Genomic DNA, 22,677 nt, shown 5'->3' on the forward strand with positions numbered 1-22,677 from the left:
CACTCTGCGTCTTTCCTGCAGCTCCCCTGGTCTCCAGCATCCACAGGTCTCCTCTGCACCCCAGACTCTGAACACAATGGCCAAGCAGACCTTCATCCTCTGTCTGTGGCTCCTGGCTGGGAGCCTCTTCACCGAGGCGACCTACTACCGCCACCACCGCTACATCCCACACTTCTTCCGCTACAGGGAGCCCTCCACCAACACAGAAAACCTCCTTCCCGACGTCGCAAACCCGGCGCCCGAAGTTTCGCAGTCCGGCAACCCGACCTACCCCGAGGTCCCCGAGGTGTTCCACCCGCCGCCCGAAGTTGTCCACACTATCCCAGAGGCTTTCCACCCGGTGCCCGAAGTCGTGCATCCGGCACCTGAGACCCATCACGTGCTGCAGGTCCCCGACAGAAATCGTGACAGTCGGGTTTTTTACGGAGTCATGTTTGATGCTGGGAGCACCGGCACCAGGATCCACATCTACAAGTTCATTCAGAAGGATCCCGGTGAGTGCACTGCCCTCTCAGAACAGCTGACTCCCACTCTGTTTGCTGTTAGGTCATTCGCTGTGTGGTGTCAGGACCAACATGCACCAGCAGAGTGCATGGGCAATTTAAAATAGGCAGGAGGTGAACTTGTGTGAGTCAACTGTAGGAAACTTTAAATAATTAAAAATGAGCCTGAATGCAGATGAAAGTCCATGTAATTAGAAGGCAGAGCTGCAAAAAAATGCAAATTAAGAAAACCCCTCTAACTTGTGTTATCTGTTTTGTGACTTTTTTTGTAGTTGAGCTGCCTGTTCTGGACAATGAAATGTTCCATGCAGTGAAACCTGGATTGTCTGAATATAAGGACAACCCTGAGGAGGTATGTATGCATGTTGGCACCATTACTTCATCTTTTTATAGGGAGTTGCTCACTGTCACTACCACTAAACCACTTGGATTTTCATCGGGTTAGATTTAAGTGACGTAAAACCCTTTGTAATTCCAAAACTGCCGCTTCAGCTCCATGTCTAATGATTTTTCTTTTAATTTCTGCATGGAAAGTTGCTGCTCTCAAACCTTGCATTCTTAGGGCAGAAAGAAATTTTCGACCCATTCACACACGGATGCCATGAACACACTCACTCTGTCACTTTAAGGAATTGTAGTCATGTTGTTTCTTTACAGAAATTAGTTAAGGCGATATTGTAACGCTCCAAAGTCTCAGCTAGGGGGAGCATACAAACGATGAATAAAAGGAATCCGAGAACGGAACTTGGAGGAACCCCACAATCGATCTTTGTTTGCTAAGATTTATATTTGGTGTATCACATAAAGGGGTCTGTTTCAGCCAAATAAGATCAGAACCAATTCAACACACCACTTAGTTTACTGGCTTATGAGCCTCAATATGAGGAGTCACACATTCCTACCATGAGTACTTTGAAAAGTTTGAGAATTACTTTCTTTGTAAAAAATTTAAAATAAATAAACAAACAAGATCAGCTATTAACTGCCAGAGAGAGAGAAAATGCACTCTATAGTTATTAGCTAACATTGTAAATGTAGAACTTAATTTATAAACAGCAGTAAAGCTCCATTACACAGAGCTTTGCTCATTGTCACCGAACCACTCAGGTTTCCATTGGGTTTGTTTTATGTGATGTAAACTCACTACACCTTCAAAAATAGCTGCTGCTGCTCTCTTCTCTAGTGTTTTGTTTTTTTAATGTGCACTAATTAAAAGAACAAAAAATATTGTTGTCTTCCGCAGGGTGGGAACACCATCCGCCAGCTGCTGAAGATTGCCAAGAAGACAGTGCCAGAGGAGGAGTGGAGGAGGACGCCAGTGGTCCTGAAGGCCACAGCGGGTCTGCGCCTGCTGCCCCTGGAGAAGGCCAATGCCCTGCTGAAAGAGGTGAGGCACATTTTTACTCTGCCATCAGACTGCTTAGCGCAAACCCCAGCCGTCCCACCAGGGATAGGGATGAGAAAACCACTAAGTGCTTACAAGTGACACTGAACGAAACAGCAGCAAGTCTGCCCATTTGGTGGTTATCATGTTGCAAAGAACAGCTGTTGTTGGGTTGTGTGGAGCAACCATATTTGGCATTTTAAGTATTATCCAGGCTTCTGTTCCAGCCATGTTTGTGGTTCAGTTGTGTGTCACTCTAAAACAGTCTACCAGACTGCACTGTTTGTAAATCAGGTTATGCTTACTTTTTCATTCCAGACAAAATTAGATTACTCAGGTAATTATTGCTCTCATAAAGCATACAGCTTTGCTGAAGCTATGATGAATCAATCCTGCAGGTACGAGAGGTTTTTGAAGAGTCACCTTTCTATGTGCCAGAGAACAGCGTTTCCATCATGAATGGAGCGAATGAAGGTGAGTAAACTTTTGCTAAAGCATTAAGACCAGTGACCAATAAGCATCTTTAGGTTATTCTGTACTTAATTCCCAATAAAAAATAGGGTGATTAATGTAATTATTTTTCTGCATGTGAGTTTAGGAGTCCTTGCCTGGGTTACAGTGAACTTCCTCACAGGTAAGGCATTTGTGAAGTTTTCTATACTGGTGTTAGAAGTTGCAGGAGGCACTTAGATTCTCAGTCCTGTATCCTAAACCCCAAATGAACAGCAAAATATGGATTATATTATTACAGTGCTGTGGTTTAATCACATTTATCTAAAATAAATATATGTTCTCTTCCTTGTTGGACACACTTTTAAGCAGTATGAAGATACTAGTGACTATAATTAAAATCCTGACTAAAATTAGAACATTCCTGAAGAAGATCTGATGGTAGTTGCCACTTGGTGTGTACTGTCAAACATCTTGATGCCTTTTTATTGTTGAGTTAAATCACGTTTTAGCATTAAATCCCAATTGCAATAATTGTATCCATAAAAAGCAAGACTTAAATTTGGAAAAGTATTTTTAAGCCTTTTATTAACGGTGTACCAATGTAATTTTTTTCAGAACTTCAGTAATGTAACATATGCATTTTGAAAAGCTTGGCAAGTTTTGCATATTAAAAAAAAACCCAAACACAACAAAGCTAACCATGTTGATTTCTGCTTTAGACCAATTATGTATGTAAAACCTACTCTTGTAATATTCCAACATATAATTTCTCCTTTTTTGAAGTGTCTGCTTGCTTTAGTTAAAATAAAGCAAGCATTGCATTGCTGATTTAAACTCTTTAGGAATGTGAGTACTTCTGTAATTGTCACTTTCCTTATAAAAGAGTGGGAATCTTATTGTGAAGAGTGTTGCGAGCTTTACTTTGCAAGTCAAAGTCTCAACCTAGGACTTGTAGAATTTCTTGTTTCCAAACAAGCAAAATCACCAATGGTCTAAAAAAATGCCTTCCTCATTTATTGCTACACTTTCAACATTCAATACAATGCCCCATTAACCTTCGTCTAACTTGATTTCTGCCTCCTTGTTCTTGTTTTTCAATAGGCCATTTGTATTCCAACACCAGGAGGACAGTGGGGATTCTGGATTTGGGTGGAGGATCAACTCAAATCACTTTCCTTCCTAAATCAAAGGTGAATGAAGTCTTTCATATGCAAATTAAACAAGTTCAAGTCTTTTAGAACTTACTAACACTTGTCTTTGATCCACCAGAAAACAATTGAAGTTGCTCCAAGAAGTTTCACAGCCAAATTCAACCTGTTCAACCATACATATGAACTCTACACACACAGGTAAATGACTTGGCAAGTGTGGCACTAAAAAGTAAAGCATGGATATTTTATTCTAAATATGTGCCATATTTACATAGCTACCTTGGAAATGGACTAGTTGCCGCCCGCCTTGCAACACTTGGAGCACTAGGAGCCGATGGTAAGTCATATTCATTTAACTATGTATGCCTTGTGCATTTGCTCTGGGAAATGCTCAGTGTCAGGCAAAATGTTTATTGTTTATGCTTTCCCAGGACTGGATTGGAAAGTCTTCACTAGTTCCTGTCTCCCGAAAAAATACAGAGAAGAAGTGAAATTTGGAGGGGACATCTATAAAGTTAGCGGGATTCCAGGCGGTAAGATAAAAGCCTCCTGAGGTTTTGAATGCTCTCCCATTGTCCTGACTCCAACAATCCATACATTCCTCTCTCTAAAGTCTGGAACCCGACAGAGTACAGTACAATACAGTCTCACAGGAGAGCACATATCAGCCAGTGCTCGTATAATCTTGGCACCAAACACATGTTTTATCGTTCTCTCTCTCTTATTGTTCCCACTTGGAAAATTAAACTGTCGTCAACCTTGTATTTAGGTGAGAGTGAAGACTGTCAGTTGACTTCACAAATAAGCGAGTCACTCCCATACCACAGCCAAGCAGCCAAATGTTGCCAGATCATCCCTGAGTTGTTATATTTTTCATTGCAGAGAGATCATTTTGATCTTGGCCTGGTCACAATTGTGTGTTTCGAAATAGGCGGCACAACTGGGCTGTGTGAGCTGTCACTCCTGTCAGCACATGGTTTTGCCGGCACAATTGCACCAACTGTTCTCATGGGGCCGTGTGAAAGTTGTCCTTCTGGGGCTTTCCTTTAGTTAACGTCTAGTGAGCCCTGAGTTTCACCCGCCCGCTGACCTCGGAGTGCGGCTTCCAGCTCTCCTAGTTGCATTCCATCCATCTTTGCTTTCCAAAACTCCCTCTTTTCTTCACTTCCCTTAATGCTAAGCAAGACCAATCTTTAAACCTCTGCTGTCTTGTCTTGTTACAGGATATGCAGGCTATAAACTGTGCTACTATGAGGTCATGAGGGTCGTCAAGGGAAATTTTCACCAACCGTACGAAGTGAAAAGCAGCAGCGTCTTCTATGCTTTTTCCCACTACTATGACAGAGCTGTGCAGACCGGCCTTATCAGTAAGTGAGAATAGATATTTGAGCCACCTTCCAGCGTCATTATCTTTTATGCTAATTATAATCTCTTGCTCAAGGTTGGTATTCAAATTGCATGTTTGTTTTTGTTCCACACCAGGCAGTCTAGGTGGTGCGGTTGAAGTAAGAGACTTTAAGAAGAAAGCCAAAGAAGGTAAGAGTTACATCGTAACCTCCTTAAAGCAGTCAAAGGGGTTGGGAAGGTTGAGTTGATCTTTACAAATGAAACAGTCCTGATCCAAAGGAGCCAACAGTTTGTGCATCTCAGAATGTCAGAGAGTTAAACTGAGAGCTGATGGGTATAAAAAGTTATGGCCATATCACCTTGCTTAGGTATGGTCCAGAGAACATTAAGTAAACAAGTCATTGATGATCTTAGAGGTCCAGATTGTTCACATACATGACAACTGAAATATATTTAGACCAAGGATCATTCAGTATGTAGATCAATAAAACTGCTTTAAATTCAATACTTTTAAGATAAAGACAATGGAGTGATTTATGAACTCTACTGTCATACACTTTCCTGTTGGTGGTCAAGACTTTGGCAGCATCATTTTATATCAGCAAAGTCCCCATTAAAATATCCTAACCTACTAAAAACAGCATGCACTGGTGTCCTGTTCTGAAAGAAAACTATTATCCCCGTGTTCTTAAAACACAAGCAGGGTGAATTGGTAATGGACTTTATGTGGATGTTAAATTTTACATACATAAAGACTTAGATTTCTTCTTGGTTTGATTTGAGGGTCCAAGAATAATGATTTATGTCTTTCCTGTGTTAAGTTGGAAGTAAAATTAACACCTTCAGTGACAACATATAAACATTGAATCAGTGGTTATAGTAGAATGGAGTGATAAGTTGGGATGGAAATATAAAGTTGTATTTAATTTGCATATATGAAGAATTGTAAGTAGCAAGAGAACAGAGACTTGGAGAACCCCGCATGTGATTTTTGATCACTAAGATTTTTTATTGCCAAATATCACTGATCTAAAGCAACCACAGTACTACAATATCATACCCAAGTCACAATGTAGCAGAAGCAGTGCTTGCAGATGACAGCCCCCAGTATAAGGGGCCACAAGTCTCTGCCACAGAAATTTTGTGGCTTTGAAGCTGAAAAGTTTAGGAACCACTGCTTTAGAGGGTGAAATCTATGTTTCAGATTCAAAATGTCACACAAAAGAAAACTGAAGAGGCATTTTTGTGCCTCAAATGTCAGCCAAATAGCTCAATTTCTCCGAGAAGAAAGACTTCCACATGCTATGGTTATCAATTTAACTTTCTGACCACCATAATGTAGAACCTCGCTTATAGCCAACAGGAATGAGTTGGTGAGTTACATAACCCTGTTTGTGTTGTGAGAACACTGTCACACGGTCTCAAGAAATGAATCTCACTCAAGCTCGGCTGGCGGGCGAGCTGAAGGTGTCTGCAGGTCCCAGGCAGGAGGGCACCTGGCAGATACACACCACCTGGATGCTGGAAAACGCTGACACACACATAAACACATGCCTGGCTGCTTAACACCACCACCCACCCGCAGCCTTGTGCTGACCCTCAGCCATACTCCTCACACCTCCCTGCGTACGCAGACACACATAACAGAAAGGTCATTCTGTCATGGGTCAGAAAAGATCCCACTACTTCTTTATGTACTTCTGTACATAAAGAAGTACTTCTGTACTTCCCCCTGTACTTCTTTATGGATTGTCACTGAAATATTGTTTTGATGTATGTTTGTGTTTTTTCTGTATTTGCAGTGTGCAACAAAATGACCAAATACCGTGCCATTAGCCCTTTCCTCTGCATGGACATGACGTATATTACTTGCCTGCTAAAGGAGGGCTTTGGCTTCAAGGACAGCACTGTGCTGCATGTAAGTGACTCAGGTTACCAATTGCAATGCATGTGGGAGCCACAATGTTCCTTGATTCCAACATTGAGAAAAGTGTCTGTATTTAGATGGAGATTCTTACCTTATGTTTTTTTTCCTCAGCTGGCCAAGAAGGTGAACAATGTGGAGACCAGCTGGGCTCTGGGGGCGACCTTTGATTTCTTCAGAAACTTCAACATCCACCAAAACTAGCTGCAGTCGCTGTCGCTGGCACTGAGAGGGACAGTCTGTCACTGTGGGGCCTCCTTTCCTCTGACCACCCAACCTCCTCAATTCTTACTAAAACCTCATCATCCTGCAAACACTAAATGAACTCTTTTGTTAAGAAGAAAAAAAAGAATAAATCACTATATTTTTATAAGGCCAGCTTTTTCTACTGTATATCAAGCTCATCGTTGGTGGGTTGACTTTATTTTTATAAAACGTTTACATGTTTCCTAATGTCTTTCTGGCCAACCTGTAAAGGGTGAAGAGGGGAACTTTGGAGGCAGTGATAGGAGCCATGGTATTTTGGTGCTTACTGTGGTCCTGGTGTGCGCTGTGCAGAGCAGTGGAATAAATTTAGACAATAGTTGCCGGAGCCTCAACCACAATTGTCTTTCTAGATGCTTGTAAATCTGTTCTCTTTTTATTATAGCTGTAAATCTTATTTTATATTTATATATACAGATGCCCAGTTAATTTGCTCTTGCCATTAGATAAATAAGACATCATTGGAAATAGAGCAGTTGACTACCAGACAGCTTCTTTTTCCTCAACATCGCACAAAACACTTTAACTGCAGTTATTGTAGCCGAGACATGACTAATTTGCTTTGACTTCCTCTACAGAGTTGTATATATTTATCATTATTTGGGTTTTTTCTTAAAAAGACAAATGCTGTAGAAATATGCCTCTCACATTGAGTGAACCAGTATAGTCTGTCCCAGCAAGAGCAGGAGAGAAAAAAAATATGTTTTTTTTAATCTTATTTTATTGGGACTTGGGAAGCCACTCAAGGATCCAGCAGCATTATCTGCAGTCATTTAATGATACATAAACCCAAGTTATATAAAACATGTCTGGAAAGTATGCTTTCTTTACGTTTTGTGAATTGTACAAATATTTAAATAGTTGAAAGTTTATTATTTTTTATTATCTGTACTCAACATGTTACTGCTCTTCTGACAATATTCCATTTTCATTATTCACCATATTCAGTTACTACTGCTGTACATACACAATGTAAACTTAGTGAAAATGTTTTTCAATATTTACAAAATAAATTGTCATGCCGCACAATTTCAGAGAAATATTTGTCAGTATGAAAAGTCTGATGTCTGATCATTTGTACATTGTTTTAAATAAATGTTGTGACAATAACCAAACAGGTATGTTTTAATAAAACATGAAAATGTGCTTAGTGTCATGCTGGTGTGTGCTAGAAAATTGCTACATCATCAAAATGTTCAAAAAATAAAACTTCTGTAACAGATTCATTTCATATAATTATAAATGCTTTTTAGGCATTTATCATTGTTAGTTTTGGCATATAGCTAGTGAAAAAGACAAGAACATAATAACCAAAAGGGATTGTTAAAACTGAGAGGCAGTTTTATTTATTACCAGTTACTGATAGCCTCCACACAGAAAAGGCCACTGAAGATCAATGATAAGGCACTGAACAGGTGGAAGAAAATAATTGCAAATGTAACATAACTGTTGACTTCAGGAAGCTTGGGAAGCAAAACCTATTCATATTCAAGAGATGTTTAAAGCATAGACAGGAGATAGTGTTTCAAGAGCCACTACACAGACATATTCAGGACACAGGAGAACAGGGACTGGAAAGTTGTTCAGTTATTTAAAGCCCTGTTTTGAGAGGAAAGTCAATTTTGCATTTCATTGGGAAATTATGGTCTGAGAGTCTGGAGGAAGAGTGGAGAGGCACGTATCCAAACTGCTTGAGGTCCAGCAGGAAGTTTCCATTGTCAGAAATGATTTGGGGAGCCATGTCATCTGCTCATGCCATCAAGAGGAAGATGAGTCACTGGACCTAACATGTCCAGTGACTACGTTGCTTTTAAAACAACGTAGGCTTCCTAAATACCTCAGCAGGTTCATAGACCAAATGCTTCCATGCCACGCCACACTGATGCAGTAACGTGTGGAAAGGGAGCCTCAAAAAATTGGTGCGTGTATATACTGCCTATATGTATTGCTAGAATCTTCAGTGGGCTGTGTACTAGAAACCCTTTTGTATGTTCTAATGTTCGGAGAAAGTGAAGTCAGAAATGAACACTCAAAATGTATCACTCTGTATTACAATGTTCAATATGAGCTTTGCATTTTGAACTAAATTATAACTAATTTGATGTGAAGACCCTGGAGTATGATTCATTTTCTTTAACATCACACACACATAGACGACATAAATAATGAGGCTGTTATTTTATTTTTACATTAATCTTTACAGCTTTTAAAGCTCAAAGTTCAGAGAAGATGACAATGTCCCTCCAGGTGCATCATTTGCTTGCGTATGCCATGATCTGCTCCTGAAAGAGGAGATGAGGCACAATTTTACAAACAACATACTGCGTTAGGATAGCGTTGCGCTGACTATAAACTTGTGAACTCGGAGGATTTAATATGGAAAAAATGTCACTTTTAATTTAGCAGCTCCATAGTGAAATGCCTTCCTGAGCAGTTACAGTCGTGTCGGTCTGAATCACTTAGTAGGAAATAAAGCCGTTTCACATGAGCGGTCACTAATAAAAAGGAGTGTGAAAACGCAAGCCAACACCACTGTCCGCTGCCCCGGGGCCAACAGTGCACCCCACCCACACACTTTTGGTAACACTAAATTTGGGGCTAAACTTAGATGCTATAGTAGTAGGTTCAGAGCCCTTAAAATTATAGACACGGCTACAGTAAAGCTCCATGTAATCAGAGGAGAGGGTGGGGCCACAGAGTGGGCGGAGCTTTTGGCTTGACAGGTGGTTGATGTTCTCAGGTTGGCTCAGAAGAAATGGAAGCTTACTTTTAGAGTCGGGAGCATGTTGGTGGCCTGCAGACCGAAGGTGCGTAGGAGAACCGCAGGAGCTGCGTTGGTGGAGTAAAGACGCTTCATGAGGTCAATGGCAGTCATCATGGGCAAATTGTGCCGCTGACGTTCCGTCTCATATTCTAACAAGTGCTGTATCGCTCCTGTGTGCAGAAAATCTCAGAGTTAAAACACTTTAGAGAATAAACCTTGCTTATATTATAGTTGTCAGTCAGGTGGAAGCCTGCAGAATTGTTATGCTTTGGTATATGATGATTGTTTGTTTGCTTTTATTGACTTTTGGCATTTTTGCCTGTGCTTTTAAAAGTGGGGGCTCCATAGTGAAATACCTTCCAGAGCATTTTGTTCCTTTGTTATTATTAGCACCTTGCAAAAACATTCACACACCCTGAATTTATTAACGACTGTTAACCTTATAACTACAGTCTTCAGACTGTTTTATTGGGATTTTATGTGATAGTCTAACAAAAAATAGAATATAATTGTAAAATGGAAAAAAAATAAATTGGTTTTAAAATGTATTACGCACTTTCAGTCAATATTTTATAGAACCAACTTTTATTGCAATTTCATCAGCAAGTCTTTTTAGGTATGTCTGTCAGCTTTGTACATCTGGAGCAGGGTTCTGCAACCTGAGGCTTCCAAAACAAAAGATAATTTTTAGATCTATTTTTTTCTCGTCTTGTCTCCTAAAATAAAGGGATGAAATGGTGGTTCTTTAATAAATTACAACATTTATATAGTAGATATATATCTTTTCTCATAAATTTCTGGCGCTAAATGAGTTTTATTTCACTGGACAGAGGGTGAAAAAAGATCTTTGGATTGTAAAAGTTGCAGACAGACTATAGAGACTAAACTTTTCAGATCAGTTGGACTAATATCACGATTCAGAATATTGCAAAAATAATTGCAATTGAAATTAAGAGTGGACTTTGAGTGGACTGCTCTATAACATAAATATGGTTTGACGTAAACCACTCTACTGTAGCTCTCGCAGCACATTTGGTGTCTTGAGACACGCAGCACCCGTGTCTCAAGACTTTTGCCGTGTCAGACATGTTTTCTTTGAGGATAACCCTGTATTTAGCCCCATCCATCTTTACTGAAGCTTCCCAGCAGGATGCTTTCTGTCAACAACTTTCTATTTTTTTTTCTATTAGCATCTCTTCCATAAAAACAGGTCTGCAGAATGCAAACTAATAGGTGTCCTGTCAACAGATTCTTCCACCTGAGTTACGATTTGTGCAGTTCTTCCAGCGCTCTGTGAGATGTTTAAGGTTTGGGATATTATTTTGCGACCTATGTGTACCTTAAAACTTCTCCACAACTTTATAAATGATCCATCTTCCGTGTTATTTATTCATTGTGTTCACTAATGTTCTATTGTAACTTCCAACGGTATTTTGATGTAGTGGGTTTTATTTAGGGGTATTAGAGTAAAGGGGGTTGATTACAAATGCATGCCAGAGAATTCATATTTTTATTTGCACCAACTTTTGGAAACTAGAAATTCTTCACCTTCAGAGTTACACCCCACTTTGTATTGATCTACTTAATAAATTCTCAATCCAATATATCGGCTCTAGTGGTGGTAACAGGACAAAAATGAAAAAGCCAGAAATCATGCTTCTTTTTAAAGATTAGTACTACAAGTTGTGTTGGAACAGAGGCCATGGAAACGAGCTCAGAGCAAACCACTTGTTGTCTGTTTAAAGTTCTCACTGACCCAGGTCCTTCCCGTTAAAAGCTGCCTGGCTCAAGATATGGGTAAGGCAAGCCACATCCCCGAAACCTAAGTTGACTCCCTGACCTGCCAGCGGGTGGACACGATGTGCTGCATCTCTGAAAACACAAACATACCATCATGGACATTATGCTGTCAATATTTCATGCTTTCATACAAGAAAGAAGCTAAAAACAGGCACAACGTTTAAAGAGCAGATTTTTTGGGGGTGTGAAGCTGTGATGTGCAGAGTGTTCTCATCTTACCCGATGAGCGCCACTCTGTGCCTGATGTACTCTGATGCGTGACCGACTCCCAGGGGGAACATGACTCTGCTTTTCGGGCCGATCCCCGCCACACTCGGTGGAAGCTGCCGTGGTGAGCCGGCTGACGGCATGATGGCCGACAGGGCGCCCCGGAACAAAGCGCCGGCTGTCTCAATTAGGTCTGAGTGGTTCTCATTGCTCCACTGTCATAGACATATTCACACAAGAGACAGAAAAAAGGCATTATTCTCATGAGTGGACAGAGAATCCAGTTGACACAGGGAGTAAAAAAAAACTTGAGGCCAGCAAAATAGCTCCCACCCCCTCCTTTCTAACTAACTGGTTTGGCAGGGCCTCAGGAGCTCGGCTAATTGAAAGAAGATGCCGGCCAGGCAATGCAGTTGAATTAGCTCTGTTTGAAAAACATTCCATGCAGTAATGGTCGACACTGGAAGACCACAGGTTTAATTAGCAAACCAGGCTTAAAACCAAGCGTGACTCAGTCGTGGTGACCCCATCCATCAGCTGGGCGAGTAAAAATAGCCACCTTGGGAAAACGGAGGTTCTCCCAAACGCAGAAAAAACACACAAAGGTATATCATTCCTGCAGGGAAATTATTATTATTATTGTATTTGGTTTTGGCCCAAACTCCAACAAAGATGTTTGTGTGAGTCACTCAAAAAGAGGTCAACATGCAGGTGTTTGGAGAATCCCTGCACACAAAGAAATGTCGCAACACCTTACTGACTGACCTCAATACTGTCTATAAATAAAACAGAACTGAGACTGTTAGGTCCAAGTTTTCTCTGGACAAATTCATAGATTTATTTATAAATTAACATATTTCCATGTGAATGCTTCTTATAATTTTATTTTGATTCTTTATTTTTATATTTAGTCATACTTAAATTACAAAATCACACCTATAAATATATTTTTTTGAAGTTTTATATCGCTTATTGTATTCACTAATATTTAACAAATTAGCAATTTCCTCTTGTAATCAAAGTAAAGCCTTTGTGACTCACAAAGGCTGAGTTGATGGCGTCGATGAAGCTCTCCTCGTCCAGCTCCAGCAGCTCCTCTGCAAGGTGATGGCTGGTTGACCACACCAGTGAGCTCTCTGTGTCAGAAAGCTACACACAACCAGCATCATCATCAAATACTTCTGCAACAGGTGCATACTTTACAAGAAATATCTACGACTGTGAAAAATTAGAAAGATTACCGGTAACATAGCGATGGGTCCAGTTGGGAGAAACCTTTGCCACGCAACGTTGTTCTCTGTGGGCTGAAACACATAAACCAAAGTATTTGACACATTTCAGGATATTGTAACCACAAACAATGTCAAAAGTTGAGGTTTGTTGCAAGCACTTCAAGTTTTGCCACAAATTTTTAATTGAAATTGGTTCTGGATTTTGACTGGGCGTCCTTCCAGATGTTTGGATCTCCTATCTAAATTGTGGGAAAAAAAACTCTTGCAATTTTCAGAAGATGGACTAAACAGTTTAAAATGATGTAGATTTTATTTACTAATTAGATGACCTCTGGATGGGACTGAATTTTATTTACGATTATAAAAAGTAATATTATGGATATTTATGCACACAACACTTTTAGCATTTTCAGTTTTACTTAAAGGATTATTAGATTTATTATGCTTCAATTAGGGAGTCCAGGTTGCTGATCAATGAAATGTGCTCGACTGGGGTAGCTATGAAACAGCACAGTGCCTGTTGAATGTAACTTATTGGGAGGCTTTTGAAACGGGTCACTTTCCAGACACCAAAATCTTTAACATCTTGCCAAAAAGCGGTTTCCTGTTTTTTTGGCACTTGGACTGTTTTTAGAAGCAGTAGAGAGCCACATGGAAGCATGAAAACCTGCAAATTGTGAATTTGCATAACAAGTCCCCTTTAAGCCATGTATTATACTATTTTGAAGCTTTATGTTGGCCTATTACAACAAACCTTAAAAAAGTAATAATACCTCTGACAGATGTAGCACTGCAACCACAGCAGACTGGTCATAGTTCCATTTGACTGTGGGTATTCCTAGTTTCTGTCTCACCATTGAATTTGGCCCATCAGCACCGATCTGCAAAGCACAAGAAGAGTAAAAAAAATTACAGAAGGAAAGGACATAGGAATAGTAATTGTTTGTATGGTTCAGTTTGAAATACCAGCAGCTTTGTTTGAAGAGTTTCTCCATTAGCCAAAGTGACCTTCACCCAGGGGATGGACTCGGCTGCGTGATGAGGCATTGGCCATGTGTACTTCACCACTTTAGACTTGTACTTAACTTGCACGTTTTCTGACAACAACAAGAACACAGGACATGTGACTTCTATATGGATATTCACAAGGAGCCAAAAGAAAACTGTTACTGAAAATACAGCTACAAAATGTGTGAGTTTCTCACATCAAAAGGGGTAAAATTGGCTTTGTGAATGCATCATCTTACTAAATCAGTAATTTGCTACTGAAAAGAAAAAAAAAAAGCAAAGGGAAAGGAAAGGATGGCTATCTTGCTGCCAAAGTGGGGAAAGATCTATAAACCACCCCATAAAACACTACTGGTTTTCCTCGCTGGCACGTGGTAACTGCCAAGCTTTTCATTTGACAATCTCCTTAATGGCCTTGGCCTGCCGCATTACACTGACTAATAGTGTTTACCTACAAGCACGCCACTCTGCACTTTGGAAATGCTGCCAGCGTCTTAGATTTTTACACTAAAGCTGCCACTTTTCCCAAAATATCAGCATCTGGACATCCCACACATGGAAGGATTCTGGCTCGTGCTGACTTGGAGCGGGACCCATCCGCAGAGCAGCGACTGGTTCCTGCAACACGGTTGTCAAATATGGGTTTTCTCTGATCGGAACGCATGGTTACATTGAAAACAGCTGGCGGGGGGACCGCATTTTTTTATTTTTTTTTCAGCATGTAACTGCATCTTCAGCATAACATTGTGACGGCTAAAATGAGAGCAGGGACACATGCGAGGCACATGAGGCAGAAAACGTGCCGCGACCACATGCCCGCCGTTTGGTGTGAAATGTTGAAAACTGTTTATAAATATGTCATATAAACTGTCAAGCATCAGGCAAAGAGTTTTTATTTGCTCAGATGTCAACAGAGCCACACACTGTAAGTGACTGTGTGGGTCGTGAAGGATGGCAGAGCTTAGGAGCACATGGCAACTTTAAATAGGTCACTGGACCAATGCACGTGTCCTCAGAGAGTTTTTATTGAATTTGAAGGAAAAACATGGATGGCTCCAGGAGCTTGTCTTTAAAAACACTCATAGAGAAAGAAGACAAATAAAACCTGAGGGCAGGAAGGGATGCAGTTGGTGCCAAGTTCAATGCTCATTAAGTAAACTGGAGAGAAAATCTTGCTACTCTGTGGTATTTCATGTTTTATTCAAATTTATTGTAGAAAAAAAGGTACTAAACATGTCTCCATTGGCTAAATACTTATTAGGCAGCATAATAAGTATTTATTAGGAAACACTTTGTAAGTCAGCTTACATAAATTTCCTGCCTGGAGAAATTAGTCTCATCAATTACTAGTGTAATTTTGATGCATTCTTCTACAAAACAAAAAACAACAACAAAAAATAAATTCTTGAAAGTCTTAATCTTCTTGAGGTCTATTTTTAATTATTCCTCGAGTTTAAACTGGGTTAAAGTCAGGTAATTCTAGCAGATTTACTTTCTTAGACATTAGTTTTGGGACTCTGCTCAGCTTCCACCCAGGTTTTATCTGCAAAGTCTTACCAAAAAGGTCTACGTTATGTCAAGTCTGTGAGTACATTATTGTAAATTGCAACCCCAGACCATAATGTCCCCATTTCCAAACCTCTGTTGGTTGGTTTTTGTGGTGATGTACCCTGTCATTCCTTCTCCAAACAATGTGTGCAGAATTCAGTTTTGGTCTCATCTCACCAGAATATTGCCTGAACACTTTACATCTCATCTTTTATTAATGTTGATCAATTCTCATTTTGATATAGCCCAGAAAAATCCATTAAAAATGCACATTTTGTTGCTTGCAGGTTCATATTTAAACAAAAGAAAGATATTTGTAGTCAGATTTATTTAGGCCATTAGAATCAGAATCAAGCAGTCTGTTGGTAGAAACAAGGAATTTGACTTCCATTTCCATCACTCCCATTGTAATCACAGTACAGTCACAAACAACAAACTACAATAAGTAACAAACACACTAAGTAATTAAGGACTGAGGGGATAAAATAAGGACCAGGGGATAAGTAAGAAGTGGGAGGGAAGATAATCAATCAATTAAAACAACCTTTCAACCTCTTCGGACATTAAAAGGCATCTTCCTGTGAATGTTTATTTTTTAACTACATTGTATGGTTCAGTTTGAAATACCAGCAGCTTTGTTTGAAGAGTTTCTAATACTAAAAACCTCTTCAGGGGAGTTATTCTACCAGTATTTTGTTGATTTGCCTAAATGTACTACAGAAAACTTTAATAGTAGCATGTGTAGCTACGGTGGTCAACAGCATAATATATTTTTATGGAAAAAGTGCTTCAGCTTCCTTTACCTTTCTTCATGTGCTTAATATTTACTCCCTGTATCAATCTGCTTTTTCATTTTGGACTTATTTGTGTTGCTGCCTTAGTATGGATTATGTCGATTCTTACAGACCTATGTGAATTTAAAGTCAACATGGGAAAAATGTTAACGTTTTTTATACTTATTTTTCCCACTGCAATCTATACTCACCAGGCATTGCATCCAGCTGTCTGGTGATCGCAGCCACAACAATGTCATTCTCCACAATGTATGCCATCTCGTCCAGCAGATCCTCTTTATCGAACGTGATCAGGGCATCAGAACAGGCATCCCAAACCTAAATGAGAGACTCATTATGTCTTTGGTCTGCAAGTCTAAAAACTGAACGCATCCTTTCTTTTCTCTAGTTATAGCTGGAGTGGCAGATGCGACACTTCATTAGGTTAGGCTAAAAACATAAAAGCTGGAGGTCTAAGTTAGCATTTGTCACAAAGATGGGAAGCTGTCTACATCTTAATGGAGCTCTGTGGGACCAAGGACCCAAATTACATTTCTGGTGTGGATTTGTTTTTGTCAAACACAAACTGGGAAATACAAATAAAAAATGACATGTTTGTTGACGTGACAGAGTAAGTCAATATTTATTCACAACCCAAAAGCAGCATAATGAGTTATAATTTTAAGCTAATGTCACTCCAACCCCAGTAGAGTCAAACATGAGGGTGTGAAAAGTGTTTGCACGAGGTTATCCCCTGCTGGATGGTGACTATGGTGACAAAACCCATCATTCTGCAGTAATATGCTGCTGCACTGCTTTTACTTTTTTTTTCAACTTGCCATAAAGTAGGGGGATATACCCCACAGTAAAACCACTAATCGTAGTTGGTTTGCAACTTGTGATAAGTGGCTGGGAGGAAAGATTTACTGAGACCAGCCCAAAAATTGTTTTGGTTTTGTTAAATGCTGGTGAAATGATGGAGCTTTGGGTCTGAATAAGTTATTGCTTTTTGTCTAAGCTTTAGAGAATTTTCTCCCTTAGAACATTATGGAACAAAATGTGGGAAAACGCTTGCATCTTGTGTAAAATTCTCAGTGCCTTGTGGACATTCAAGGAAGACTTTACTAGCGGGAAAGCATACTATTTAGAGCTGACCTTCTCTGCATATTTTCCAGCTGTATGGTTGACATGTATATGACCGAAATTTGAGTGGCAAACAAGCCAAAACAGTGGTAGAAGAGTGAAGGTATAATGGGAGAGGTACGCTACTATAATAACTGTAAGGCAATGCATGATGACATCTTGGGCCCAAAGAGAAACCCTGCGGTCAAGTGTTTGGTACACAGCGACCACATCTGACAAGATGCACTGAGGCTGCGCCCGCAGCCGTAAAGTGGGTTAACTTTGCAGCAAACAACCACTCTCCTAATCTTTCATCTTCTCGTCGTTGTTCACATGAATCTTCATAATTAGAAGATTTGGAAAGGAGGTAACAATTTGAAACATCAAAATGAGTTACTCTTCATAGAAAACATGGCTTTAATAAATAAAACTTGCGCAGTCAGAGAACCATGTGGCCGACATTGGCCTTCTTTAAATATAACTCAGATTTGTTGGCATTTAGGATGCCACAGGCACAGCAAAGCTCCTGAAAAGGGGCATAAATTGCACAAAGGAATGAGTGAAATGCTTGGTACATGAAACCACCTTTTGCTATTTTAATGTGAACAATTACATATCGTCTACATGATTATACAATGCTTCATTGTGTTGCCTGCTGATTAATCTGGATGAATGAGTGCAAGTTGAATGTCACAGATTTTTCTCTCCACTAATTGTACAGTGCTGCAACTTATGGATGACAGAAATACATATAGTTTACCAATAAAACAGAGTCTGGAGGAGACATTAAGGAAATTTTAAGTTGCATAACAAGGGAATTTGAGATATTTTGGATTACAGAGATATTTTCAACTAGAGATGAATCTTTTCTAAACATATATAACAACAGTAGCATAATATAAAAGTATTTATATTCCTTTATTTTTTTGTTTATATTTTGTAAAGTTGTAATCATAAACTTTAATGTATATTGGGGGAATCTTGTTATAAACCTTCACAAAGTACTGCATAGTGGTGAAGTGGAAGGAAATCATTATTATTTTAGAAATATAAAAAGCTGAAAGGTATGTGAGCTCCCCTGAGTCAATGCATTGCAAACATAAATTTTTGTTCAGTCACAAAAGCTATGTTATTTCTTCATTGTGTTCACTAAAGTGCAAAACACACAAATTTTACATTTGTGCTTCTTTTACATTTGTGTGTTTTGCAGAGGCCCAGTTTGATTTAGTACTGAACATTGACTGTACCATTTCAAAACATGAATATGTGTATTGAAATTGCATATTTATGAATATTCTTGAAACAACTGGATGCATCCCAGATCTACTATACCAGAATCTAAAGAACTGTTAATGAACAAATTTTTGGGAAACTTGTTGACATACCAAGAAGGTAATGGTAATTCAGTCCTTTTCAGGTGTTTTGGTGGAACTAGGACTGAACTGGAACGAAAAACGCTTTGTGATTTTTGGCTATGGCGCCCCACCATAATTATTTATACGACATGCAAAGGTACACAACGTACCAGAGGATATATTCACACGATGTGTTGTTTTGAAAGTCAAAATAAAGCACAGCAGCTTACAAGGAGGAGACTGACTGTGTAAAAAAAATTAAAAAAATTGACATGTTCTTTTACTACTCCGTTCATTTCAGGAGAGATGAACAGAGTAGTCATCCTGAAGTGAAAGGGAATATCAGGAAATCTCAGGCAGAGATGTATTTTCACTCTTTTATGGAATATACTGTTTATACAAAAACAGAAATATGCCAATAGTAATCCTATATCCATCAAAGTGGCTTCTTCAAGTAAGAAAAACTGAATTTCACTACTGTTACTTCTTTGGTTACACTATCAAAAATAAATCATCTATTTGAGCAAAGCAATGTTTCTCTAATATTATAAAAATAACTGAAGGCTGTTACACCTGCTACACACTGTAACTTTACGGCAAGATAAAATAGCACTAAATTGAATACCAAGGAGCATATTAATTTAACATTACATTATTTGAAAATAAAGTCTGTCTCACACAGGCTTGTGCTCAAAACTGTAGTTTTGTACACCAATCCGTTATGACTATAACCTAATATTATAATCATTTCTTGTGTTCAGCATTTCTACATTTGGCTGCAACTTTCCCAGATAGTATTTTGTGATTACTAAACACATGTACCATGTGTTATATGTTACAGTCTTGGTAACATATAACGTCCCCACTCCCCATATGTTACTGTGGCTGTGACACATAAAGCCATAGTGTTACTTTGGCTGTATGTTTAGGGCCATTGTCCAGCTCGAAAGTGAACCTCCATCTGAGTCTCTACAGACAAAATGTGTTTTAGAGGGCGGATCTTGTTTTCGTCCAGCATTACCTCCCTAACCAGCTTCCCCACAGTATCATTCTCCTACCACCATGTTACAAGGTGGTAACTTCAGTACATGGTTAGTTATCTACCACTCACAGATGTCTCATGGGCTTTGGAATTGTGTCACAGTGTTTACATTCTCACATGGTGGCATAATACAAGCTTTGTGGGATTTTCAAAGCTTGGGATATTATTTTATAACTCAACCATCCTTTAAGCATTTCACTGTGGCCCTGACTCTGGCCCTAATGTGCCTAGTGTTTTCCTTGGTCTTCATGTTGCTGTTTGTTCCATGATGTTCTCTATAAAACTCTGAGATCTTTACCGAGAGTTGGATTTGTACTTGGATTAAATTGCACAGAAGAACTTTATTTATTAATTACACAGCAGGATGTTGATTGCATTGGATTTTATGGGTATCAGGGTAAAGAGTTAAAAACAAATGACACCACAGCTTTTTTTATTTGAAAAACAATGTCATTTTCTCTCCACTTCACAATTATATGTTTCATTGTGTTCTTCTGTTCCATGAATCAGCAACCTCTAGTATCCAAAGAGCCATTTATGCTATTACTCATGCTAAATAAATGTACCTTGAGCTGCAAATGGTCCAACACGACCATTTGACAAACAAATGTAATATAAAAAATGTAAAAATATTATGTTTTATAAATACTTACAACATATAATATTTAATATTGGTAAAGAGTCATAACTTTATTTCTGTTTTGAAGTTCCAGAACGTAGAAACATATTAAACTTGTGCAAAAGAGAAGTTCTTCACCTTTATCTTAAATTTGTATGACTTTACACTATTAAAATACATTGCAAGGCTGTGAAAATTTCCATTTTTACTACTTTTAGATTTAAGTGCTCAATGCTATGTCATTTTGGACCAAAAGGCTCCACAGATCTCTGGTCTATTGCAGTGAAATACAAAGAAACATGTAATTTTAGAGTAATAAAATGAGAAAGACTTCAAGAAAATAAGCACTTTTCCAGGACACTGCCTCCAACATTTTCTTCCATAAATAAAATCAACAATGTTTTCTCGTAATTAACATATAAATGTACCTGCATTCTTTTATAGGGTTTGCATCTCATCCTTGTGATTTGCTCCCATGCTCCAATACCTGCAACACATTTTTTTACATTAGAAAGTACTCCTGAAAATATCTGTAACTAAAAATATGAGACCTATCAAAAAGAAATAAAAATGTAACAGTAGGGCCACAGGGTTAAGTTTAAATTTGATACCAAAACTCTACAACCTTGTTGAAAACTTTATAACAGTTATAAAGTTTTCTTTTGCTACATCATAAAGAAGTGGTGATGCAGAACATCTAAATTGTATTCATAATTACTTTATGATGTTCATAGTAAAAAGCCAGAAGAATAGTGGCTCCATAAACAATTTATTGGTTAACCTTTTACATTTTGCAAAAATGCCAGTGGAGGGATTGAGGTCAAAGCTAAACACAATGTTTTGTATTTATTCCTCCACCTTGTAGAACTCTGCTTATGCCAAATATTGTAGTGACATTTTGTAGTCCAAAACAAATCAAATATGATGCCAACAACCCTTTAAAGGATCATTTTGGGAAAAGAAAATGCTGCATTAAATGTTTAATATACTGGAGAAATGTGGAGATTGTTTAAGATTCATTGGTTGATATGGGACTCTCACATGTTGATGATAACCTTTTGTAAATTTATCACATTTTCAAGTTATCACAGTATTACCACAATAATTTATAAAACTGTCTAAAACAGTCTAATTGTTTCAATTAAAACATAAAAATTGAACACATTCATTATTATTATATAATTATATTAGAATATTTTGTATTTGAGGAGACTAAAGGGTAGGCCTAAATGCACTGAAGGAACTGCACATCTTTTATTGCTTTTATTGCCTTGGCTGTCAGGAGGCTGATCCCTGCTAAGCCTGAGTAACCGAATGTCTGATCCCTAACTTACCATGTGGGGCCATTTAAAGGTCACACACACACCCACAGCATACAACATATTTAGAATAAGACAAATAAGATATAAAATATCAGGTTTGGTTGAATCTTTTAAACTGTCTACTGTACCGCTGAGGAGTGTGGCTGATCCTGGACTGATGGAGCTGACTCTGGTGCTGTAAGTGTCCGGAACTCTGTCCATTACTTTCTTGTGGCCAGCTTCTAGGAGCAGAATTTTCTTTCCTGACAAGTTGGGATCCATGCCTATGAGAATTGTAACATATTAATTATAGAGCCTGCATGAAAATAACAGCCTTCACATTTGCTTAAGTCTGTTTGATTATGTGGTGCAGAAACTTTTCCCAATGCGGTCATTATTTTGTAGATCTTTAATGAGCATTTAAAAGCAAATAGCCTAAATTAGTTTAATAACAAGTCAGACTCACCTAGGGAGCAAGCCATTGCAGATCCAACCATCCCTCCCCCGGATATAATCACATCATATACCTCAGTTTTAGAAGAATCTGTCCTATTTTCTGAACACACCAATCCTCTCCTGATGATATTTACAGCTGATAAATGCTTCTCTGTTATAAGACATCGACCCAGTCCGTTTAGGGCTAGAGGCGCCTTTGTGAGCTTGTGCATTATTTTCTCTTCGGTCTGATTTCACATTAAAGAAAAGTAAAAAGAACAGTTCGGGCGTCTGAACGCCGTCATAGAGCAACCAGAGAGAAAGGCTCTCCTTGAATATGTCCTAATAAAGACAGCTGTGTCCTCTCTGTAATCCAGCCATGTTTATTGACAAGCAAGCGCTCCAAAAAGAACTGCTTCCGGCTTGCCGTCCAATCACAATCGAC

General features: G+C 38.8%; 2 protein-coding genes across 2 annotated transcripts; one reads left to right on the forward strand and one right to left on the reverse strand.

Moving 5' to 3' along the window:
- entpd5a (ectonucleoside triphosphate diphosphohydrolase 5a) lies at positions 1-8,171 on the forward strand. Its single transcript, XM_055038600.1, has 13 exons — positions 1-494; positions 776-855; positions 1,747-1,890; positions 2,286-2,361; positions 2,486-2,521; positions 3,442-3,530; positions 3,610-3,689; positions 3,767-3,828; positions 3,923-4,024; positions 4,715-4,858; positions 4,974-5,027; positions 6,641-6,756; positions 6,877-8,171. The coding sequence occupies exons 1-13, from the start codon at positions 77-79 to the stop codon at positions 6,964-6,966; spliced, it is 1,491 nt and encodes a 496-aa protein (XP_054894575.1). The 5' UTR covers positions 1-76; the 3' UTR covers positions 6,967-8,171.
- A 1,014-nt stretch (positions 8,172-9,185) lies between these two features.
- Positions 9,186-22,639, reverse strand: coq6 (coenzyme Q6 monooxygenase). The gene is made up of 12 exons (XM_055038601.1): positions 22,264-22,639; positions 21,947-22,081; positions 20,925-20,983; positions 16,571-16,697; positions 13,996-14,126; positions 13,803-13,910; positions 13,039-13,101; positions 12,839-12,946; positions 11,810-12,012; positions 11,547-11,662; positions 9,794-9,960; positions 9,186-9,308 (listed from the first exon to the last, which is right to left on the reverse strand). The coding sequence occupies exons 1-12, from the start codon at positions 22,463-22,465 to the stop codon at positions 9,279-9,281; spliced, it is 1,449 nt and encodes a 482-aa protein (XP_054894576.1). The 5' UTR covers positions 22,466-22,639; the 3' UTR covers positions 9,186-9,278.
- Positions 22,640-22,677: the final 38 nt, after the last annotated feature.

Source organism: Poeciliopsis prolifica, unplaced genomic scaffold (assembly GCF_027474105.1).
Source record: "Poeciliopsis prolifica strain line A6 unplaced genomic scaffold, Auburn_PproV2 SCAFFOLD013, whole genome shotgun sequence".
In the NCBI taxonomy this organism is placed as follows: domain Eukaryota; kingdom Metazoa; phylum Chordata; class Actinopteri; order Cyprinodontiformes; family Poeciliidae; genus Poeciliopsis; species Poeciliopsis prolifica.

Excerpts from the sequence above, each read along its gene's own strand:
- entpd5a (XM_055038600.1), top strand. The coding sequence starts at position 77 with ATGGCCAAGCAGACCTTCATCCTCTGTCTGTGGCTCCTGGCTGGGAGC. Across the intron at positions 2,362-2,485 it reads CATGAATGGAGCGAATGAAG|GAGTCCTTGCCTGGGTTACA; the intron begins GTGAGTAAACTT and ends ATGTGAGTTTAG. Across the intron at positions 4,025-4,714 it reads AGTTAGCGGGATTCCAGGCG|GATATGCAGGCTATAAACTG; the intron begins GTAAGATAAAAG and ends GTCTTGTTACAG.
- coq6 (XM_055038601.1), bottom strand. The coding sequence starts at position 22,465 with ATGCACAAGCTCACAAAGGCGCCTCTAGCCCTAAACGGACTGGGTCGA. Across the intron at positions 14,127-16,570 it reads ACAGCTGGATGCAATGCCTG|AAAACGTGCAAGTTAAGTAC; the intron begins GTGAGTATAGAT and ends TGTTGTTGTCAG. Across the intron at positions 13,911-13,995 it reads CTCTTCAAACAAAGCTGCTG|ATCGGTGCTGATGGGCCAAA; the intron begins GTATTTCAAACT and ends TGTGCTTTGCAG.